The sequence below is a fragment of the Microtus ochrogaster genome, unplaced genomic scaffold, assembly GCF_000317375.1.
Source record: "Microtus ochrogaster isolate Prairie Vole_2 unplaced genomic scaffold, MicOch1.0 UNK90, whole genome shotgun sequence".
NCBI classification, from domain to species: Eukaryota; Metazoa; Chordata; class Mammalia; order Rodentia; family Cricetidae; genus Microtus; species Microtus ochrogaster.
Window position 1 is genome coordinate 616,695 of NW_004949188.1, and position 8,604 is coordinate 625,298.

At 54.0% G+C, this 8,604-nt stretch overlaps 1 protein-coding gene across 1 annotated transcript in view; it reads left to right on the forward strand.

Moving 5' to 3' along the window:
- Positions 1–8,604, forward strand: part of Rfx1 (regulatory factor X1) — a 32,930-nt gene that overhangs the window by 21,890 nt on the left and 2,436 nt on the right. The window contains 8 exon segments of the mRNA XM_005370930.3: positions 992–1,361; positions 3,701–3,882; positions 4,506–4,625; positions 4,942–5,054; positions 6,087–6,205; positions 6,332–6,441; positions 6,527–6,678; positions 6,753–6,850. Of these exon segments, the coding sequence (XP_005370987.1) occupies positions 992–1,361; positions 3,701–3,882; positions 4,506–4,625; positions 4,942–5,054; positions 6,087–6,205; positions 6,332–6,441; positions 6,527–6,678; positions 6,753–6,850 (1,264 nt within the window).

Sequence of the window (8,604 nt, forward strand, 5' to 3'; positions counted from 1 at the left end):
ACCAGGCTGGTCTCGAACTCACAGAGATCCGCCTGCCTCTGCCTCCCGAGTGCTGGGATTAAAGGCGTGCGCCACCAACGCCCGGCCTGACTCAGGTTTTCATGTCTTAATCACTGACACTTTGAGAGGGCTCCAAGATTGAAACAGAGGTGGCTCTGCCTGTCCCCTCTCCACAGAGCCCTCTACCCGCACTTAGGGTGATCTTTTGCTGCCATCCAAACCTCTTGTCTCTGCTTGTCTACTGGTGCCTGGTTTAGGAGGATGGCCAGGCGGCCATCTTCATTCTCCTCACCCCACCCTAGCCCTCTTTAGTTTGCAGTCTGCTAAGATGGGCCAGGTGTTATTGATGTCTTCCTGCGGTTGCAGTTGAGCTGCAGCTTGTGTTACAGGGCAGTGTCTCAGTACAGGCTCTAGGTTGAAGTGCAGCTCCCTGCTAGGAAGAGGTAGGCGGCACAGGTGCTCCTCTGCCTGCCCACAGTCCTCTGGGTTTCCCTCCCCCGAACCCGGAGCTTACTTGTTGCTGGAGGCAGCATGTGTGTATTGTACTTGACACTCGGGACCCCACCGTATCTCCTCCACTTCCGCAGTAAGGGAAGTGACACTTGTCTCAGACTGCTGCTGCATAGGCCAATGTAAATCACCCACAGAGGGCCCGTGAGATGGCTCAGCAGGCACGTGCCTCCAGACCTTACGACCTGAGTTAAATCTCCTGGACCCACGTGGTGAAAGGAGAGATGCAGCTCCCACAAGTTGTCCTGTGACCTCTCCACATATACCATGGTTCATGTGTGCCCCCTCCAAGTAATAAATAAATATAAATAGTTTTTAGAAAATAAACAAGAAATGGTTGTTCATTCAGTGCTTAGGCCATCCTCATCCCTTATATGTGAAGGTGGCCACACTGGTGCTCTATGGCTTCTCTGGTCCCCCGTGGAACCCCTACTTCCTGTGCAGGGCTTACTGATCATGGCCTCATGTCTGATTCTTGCAGCCGCTCTAGCACCTACCCCTACCCTGAGACGCCGATCTACACACAGCCAGCAGGCACCAGCTACTATGAGGCTTCAGGCGCACCCCCCCAGGTCAGCACACCAGCCACTTCCCAGACTGTGGCCAGCAGCGGCTCAGTACCCATGTATGTGTCCGGCAGCCCGATTGTTGCCAGCTCCTCCAGCAGCGAGGCTGGGGCCAGCAACAGCAGCGTGGGTGCAGGAGGCAGCGGGGGAGGTGGCGGCAGCGGCAGCGGCAGTGGCGGTGGCGGCGGCGGCAGTGGAGCAGGCACCTATGTGATCCAAGGCGGCTACATGCTAGGCAACGCCAGCCAGTCTTACTCCCACACCACCCGTGCCTCACCAGCCACGGTGAGTGATGCAGCCCTGCTTAGAGGAAACGGGAGGTGAGCACTCGGGGGCGGGGCGGGGGGGGCCTTGGCTGTAATCAGAGTCGTGGTCCAGTGCTCATCTGACCCAGGAGCCCCGATATCCCATGCAGTGTAACCTTAGGTGATGCTCATCAGCTGTGTGACACTCTGGGGACAACTCCCGAAATGTCCTTAATCAGAATTGGTGGTGAGATGTGGGCTCCTAGAGTTAGTGTTGGTGGTGCTGAATTCCAGCCCCAGTCAGGCCAGCCAATAGGAACCGTGGGTTGGGTCAGAACACCTGTCGTCGTCTCCCCCACCCTCCACAGACACATCCCCTACATACCAGGGCACCCTGGTTGCTAGTCTTCACTAGTTTGTTTAGTCTGTTCTAGAAGACTCTGCTATGAACCATTTGATTTCACAGCCCTGTGGGTCCTCAGGTGCTGCTGCTTAAAATGCACAAGTCACTGGGTGAGGTGGCGCATGCCTTTAATCCCAGCACTTGGGAGGCAGAGCAGGCTGATCTCTGTAAGTTTGAGGCCAGCTACAGAGCAAGTTCCAGGACAGCCAGGGCTACACAGAGATACCCTATCTTGAAATACCAAACCAACCAAAAACCAAAACCAAAAACAAAACCCCACACATGCCAGTAGAATGAGCAGGTTCTGAGGAGGCGGAGTTCTTCGAGCCTGGGGCAGACGTCCCTTGCCCTGTGTGCCGTTGGCCCACATGACTAAGGGCACTGAGAAACTGTGTTGTGTGGTTTTTTTGGTTTCTTTTTCTTTTTCCAGGTACTTGTTTTGAAAGAATTTAGATTCGCAGGAAGCTATAAAAAGGACATCATGCACTGACTGGGTGTCATGGGCCACGATCCCAGCACTGGGCAGTCAGGAGCAGGCTGGGAACACATGGGAAGCCAGCCGGGGACACAGAGGTTTCTTTCTGTAGACACACAGATTGCCGAGGCGGCTCGGCGGATAAAGGCACTGACTGCCTGAGTTCAGTTCCTGAAACTGATGTGGTAGGAGAGAACCAGCTCCCTTGACCTTCACATGCATTCTGTCCTCACAGAATAAATAAAGGAACATTTAACAAGAACAGTTAACAGAAAGGGGCTAGGAAATGGCCCTGTAATCAAGGGCTTGCTGTGAAAGCAGGAGGTTCTGAGTTCGAGTCCCAAGCACCTCTGCAGGGTCACAACCCAAATGCGAGGATGGCAGAGGCAGGGAGGTGCCTTGTAGCCAGCCAGACTTTAGTGAGAGATGCTTTCTCAAAAACACAAGGTGAGGTGAGGCTGGAGAGATGGTTCAGTGGTTAGGAACACTGGCTGCTCTTCTGGAGGACCTGGGTTCAATTCCCAACACCCACATGACAGTTCTCAATTGTCTGTAACTCTAATTCCAGGGGATCTGACACCCCCCTTCTGGCTCCTACGGGGGCCAGGCATATATGGTATACAGATATACATGTAGGCAAAACACTCATACATATAAAATAAAAACAGTAGCAGAAACAAAGCAGACAGCAACTGGGGAAGACAGCAGCTGTCAGCCTTTGGCCTGTGCACACATGCTCCTGCCCCACACCTCTTCCTGTGTGTCGCTCATATGAACCCTTAAACGCACACGTAAACAAAAAGTTCTAATAAAATGCGCTGAGAAATGCACACTGCACACTTTCCTGGGCTCCCTGCTCAGTCCCACTTCCCTAACGGACAGAATCCAATCCAGAAATCTTAGTTTGCTACCAGGGGTGGTTTCTGTCTACTGTTTTTAAGACAGATCCCCTTTGTAGCCCAGGATGGCCCTGAATTTGTGATCCTTCTGCCTCAGTTCCCCAATGCTGGGAGTACCACGCTTGCTCTATGTGGTTGTAAATGTGGAGAGAAACCTGCCACAGGCAGGATACATAAATAAAGCAGGGAAGGCTTGCCTGCCTGTGTGAAGTGCTAGGTTCTGTCGGAGCAATGTGGGAAGAATGCAGGCTGTTTTACCCTCAGAGATCTCATCGCTTCTTATTTGCCCTCTTCCATCTCCCCAGGAACCATGAATCTCGTATCTGTCTCTATGTCACTTCTAGACGAACTCTTAGTCTGTGACCTCTGGAGACTGATTTTCATTCCTCGTATATTAACAGCTTTGTCTTTAAGTAGCTGCAGGTGGCAAGTGTATTGGTCAGTGCTGTAGTTCCCAGGACTGTAGTGACAGGACGTGTGCCTTACAGCCGGCCAGGGTGGCTGTCCAAACCACAGTGAAAGTAGTTTCAGAGCATACAGCCACACGGTCTCAGAGGATGCCAAGGACTGTCAGCACTGCCCTGTCCTCTCGTGTACCCCAGGTCCAGTGGCTCCTGGACAATTATGAGACCGCCGAGGGCGTGAGCCTGCCGCGGAGCACCCTCTACTGCCACTACCTACTGCACTGCCAGGAGCAGAAGCTGGAGCCAGTTAATGCCGCCTCTTTCGGCAAGCTCATCCGCTCGGTATTCATGGGTCTGCGCACGCGCCGCCTGGGCACCAGGTTTGCCCCACCCCCACCCTCAGCTGCCCTGGGCCCCAAGGGCATATACTTTCTGCCCATATGACCCACCTCAACTCCAAGTGGTCTTGAACCACAGGGCCAGAACCCCTTGCTCACTCACGCCGCCCTACTTCTTGTGCCTGCCTCTGGCATGTTGCTCCTGAGGCATCTTCCTGTTCCTGTACTTCCTCCATCTCCTTACTCGGTTACCCCTTGGCCTGCTCATCTCTCTTCCAGTTAGTAGCTCAGGCATCATTACATGCATTCATCCATTCGTTCATACTGTCCTTGGTGATGTACTTGATCTTTGTCTCAGCTTTCTCATGTCTGTCCAAGCTTTCAGGAACACCCTCCGAAGGGTCGGGGTAAACTGAGGTTACATGCTCAGTATAAGCGCCTCACATGCCCTTACGACCAACAGCCATGTGCTTGCTTGGTGTCAGAGTTGGCAGTAAGCAGTGACTCCTACTGCCCTGTCCTCAGTCCTGGTACCTGATGTTCTTCCTTCTTCAGCTCAGCAGGGTACCTTTTTCTGCCCAGGCCCCTAAGTGAGAGAGAGGAAAGCTGTATGAGAACCCCAGTATCTTGCCCAGCAGGTAAAGCACCTCACCTCTTCTTCCCAGGGGCAACTCCAAGTATCATTATTATGGCTTGCGGATCAAAGCCAGCTCACCCCTGCTGCGGCTGATGGAGGACCAGCAACACATGGCCATGCGAGGCCAGCCCTTCTCCCAGAAACAGAGGTAGGAGCCTCCTGCTCTGGAACTGAGCAGGAGCTGCCAAGACAGCTATACCGTACCACTTGACCGTGCCCTAGGCGATTCTCATCAGCCTGCCCATCCCCCCACCAGGTGACTTATCCCTTCCAGGTGACCCATCACTTACTACCAACCACCCTCCATCAGTCCTCACCTGCTCCCCATCCCCACCCAGCCCATTTCCTCAAGAACCTCATCCTCACACAGCTGGGCTTACCCCCCCCCCAACCAGGTGGCTTAACCCCCTCATCCCAGCTGGCCCATCACCCCACCAGCCACCCCACTACCCCTTCCCCTCCAGGCTCAAGCCCATCCAGAAGATGGAGGGCGTGGCCAACGGTGTTGCCGTGGGGCAGCAGAGCACAGGGCTGTCAGACATCAGCGCCCAGGTGCAGCAGTACCAGCAGTTCCTGGGTGAGAGCCGATGGGCAGGGCAGTGCAGCCTGCCCCGGGGACTCAGGAGGGCCCACAGGGGGAGTCTGTCTTTGTGGGATTGTTCTATCCCCAGAAACCTTCTCTAAGATCTCCCAACCCCATTTTGTGGGTGGGCGTTTAGACAGGGTTTCACTGTATAGTCTTGGCTAGTCTGAAATTCGCGATGTAGACCAGGTTGGCCTCCAGCTCACAAAGATCCACTTGCCTCTGCTTCCTCAGAGCTGGGATTAAAGGTGTGCGCCACCGTGCCTAGCCCACCCTGTACTTTGGAGACGAGGTCTCACTGTCTAATCAGGGCTGATCTAGAATTCATGAGTCTTCTCCTCAGCCTCCACAGTGCTGGGATCCCAGGGTGTGCACCATCCCGTTCCTTTCTGTCATGTTTCTGTCTGTGCACCCAGCGCAGCCTGGTAATGCTGAATCCCACACCAGCAGGTAATGCCTTGGCTGGCCCAACAGTGGTCCCCTAACATGACAGGTGCTCCACCCTTGTTGGTCTTCAGCTCTGTCATGTGACTAGTAGTAACTGAGGGGGCAAGAGTGGACCAGGGTGTGTGTTCAGTTTCTACACGCACAAAAGATGCAACAAGGGGAAAACAAGGCCTACTGGTGACACTGTCACATGGCCACACGGTGACACGGTGGCTGGGGAGTGAAGGGAGATGTGGAGATGATACTCAGAGTCAAGGGTGGCCCTGGTGACCCATGCTAACCCTGAACAGTGTCCCTATGGTATTAATAGGGCCTTTAGACGCCTGCTTGCTTGGCAGGGAGGCTGCCTGGCACTTGGTGTCTAAGGACCAGTCAGAAGCAACACTCAGCAGGACAAGCACGTCATATGCTCTGTGGAGGAGGCCATGGGGCCTTGGGCCAGTAGCTCACCCTACCTGAGCCTCATCATCCACTGAATACATGGGGATGACACATTGGGAGGAAGACAGGTGACTAGGACCCCAAGGCAGCAGGAGAGGTTGGCAGGTGGACATGGCCTCATGTTGTCCCTACCCCTAGATGCCTCCAGGAGTCTCCCTGATTTTGTTGAGCTGGATCTCCAGGGCAAAGTGCTGCCTGAGGGCGTCGGCCCCGGGGATGTCAAGGCCTTCCAGGTCCTGTACCGGGAACACTGTGAGGTAGGGCAGTCAGATGGTGAGTGGGTGGGTGGATGGGTGCACCAGCCTTGAATGCAGCTGGCTTCTTGACAGGAAGCCCCATGCTGGCCCTGCCCCATTCCCCATTGTGAAGTCCTATCCCTGCAGGCCATTGTGGATGTCATGGTAAATCTCCAGTTCACGCTGGTGGAAACACTGTGGAAGACCTTCTGGAGATATAACCTTAGCCAGCCTAATGAGGCACCACCGCTGGCCGTGTGAGTCCCCAGGGCTTGGAAGGGGGTGACCCCACATGTAGGGGTTACGTATGCCCTTGACTGGACTTTGGGTGGGCTCCTACAGGCATGACGAGGCAGAGAAGCGGCTGCCCAGAGCCAGTCTGGTGCTCCTCTCCAAGTTCCAGCCCGTGCTGCAGTGGACCAAGCGCTGTGACAACGTGCTGTACCAGGGCCTGGTGGAGATCCTCATCCCTGACGTTCTGCGGCCCATCCCCAGTGAGTGCCAGTGGCTGTACCTCTTCCCAGAAGGCGCCCCTGTCCACCCTGACCAGCACCCCCATCCTCCATAGGTGCCTTGACCCAAGCAATCCGGAACTTTGCCAAGAGCCTGGAGAGCTGGCTCACCCATGCCATGGTGAACATCCCTGAGGAGATGCTGCGGGTGAAGGTGAGGGCTGGACTGGGCAGACGGGCATTGTCCTGTACTGTACACCTTCTGGACCCATTGCTGAGAGGCTCCCAGGGTTTCAGCACTTAAAACATTATTGATTGGTTGATTGACTGACTGACTGATTGGCTGAGGCAGAGTCTTATTTACTATGTGGCCCTGGCTGGTCTAGAACTCAGTGCTGGGATTAAAGGTGTGCCCCACCATGCCCAGCAAGACTGAACTCTGAAACAGCATAGCAGCATAGTGAATGGTGGCCACACCTGTAGCTCCCATGCAAGGCCAGAGACCCCGTCTCAAAACAGTAAAACCATATGAACAAGCTGGGCAGTGGTGGGCATGCCTTTAATCCCAGCACTTGAGAGGCAGAGGCAGGCAGATCTCTATGAGTTTGAGGCCAGCCTGGTCTACAGAGCAAGTTCCAAGACAGGCTCCTCTTGGAAAAAACAAACAAAACAAAAAACCCAATAAAGCAGAAAAAAAAAACCAACAACAAATGGAAGCTCTGTTCTTGACTGAAGGAAGTAACTTAGCTGTTCAGAGAGAGATTTTTTTGTTTTCTTTATGTATAAGGAGATAGCACCTCATTGATGCTGTACATCCACCAAGATGCGCTTGCTCTGGTGTCTGGTGCTGGAGATGGAAGCCAGGGCCTCATGCACATAGGGAGGTAAGCACTCTACCACTGAGTTGCACCTCCAGCCTGGAGCTGGGTGTCTGTGTCACCCTCACCTAGACAGAAAGACAGGGAGAGCTGGCGAGCCTAGCAGGTACAGAAGGAGGTCCTTCAGATTGGTGAGCCGCATAGTTGTCGGTCCATGTGGTGTGCGTTCTTTAAGGGCTGATGGCAAAGTGGGGTTCATGGTGATGGGCACCCTCATGGAGCAGGGATCCAAGGCTGCTCTGATTGAAGCAGTAATTTACCCTTGCATATAGAGCTCAGTGGGATAGCATTTGCCTTGTTTGTGCAGGGCCTTGGGTTCTAGCCTCAGCACCAGAGAGGCAGGGCTTTGTGTTATGCCATTGAAAGTGGCATGAGGTGACATGAAGAGGCATAGCTGTAATCCCAGCACAGACAGAAGGATCACCAAGGGTCTGAGCCTGTCCCAGAGGGGGAAAACCAAAAACACCCCAGTTACTTTGTGCTTGGCAGTGAATCTCAGTGCTGGAATACAGACTTCGTATGAACATGGATCCACCACACACACACACACACACACAGTAAAAAATGCCAGGGCCAGGGAGATGGCTCCGAGCGTAAAGGTGTTTGCCTTCCCTGCCTGACAACCTGAACTTGATCCCAGCCTTCATGGTGGACGAAGAGGGTCGACAGCCTCAAGTTGCCATCTGACTTTTATACATCGGCCATCACACAAACACAAAATAAATAAACAGAAAAATAGCCGGTGCTGGTGGCACACGCCTTTAATTCCAGCACTCAGGAGGCAGAGGCAGGCGAATCACTGAGTTCGAAGCCAGCCTGGTCCAGAATGGCCAGGGTTACACAGAGAAGCCCTGTCTCAAAAAACCAAAAAATAAATAGAAAAATAATAGTCCCAGTGGGCACAGCGTGTTTGACCCACACCAGTACTGGAAGTCCACCCTTGGTCTCCAAACAGAAGCGGTAATGCAACCCTTCTGGCTTTAAGAAAGGGTTTGGGGCTGGGTGGTGGTGGCGCACACCTTTAATCCCAGCACTCGGGAGGCAGAGGCAGGCGGATCTCTGGGAGTTCGAGGCCAGCCTGGTCTACAAG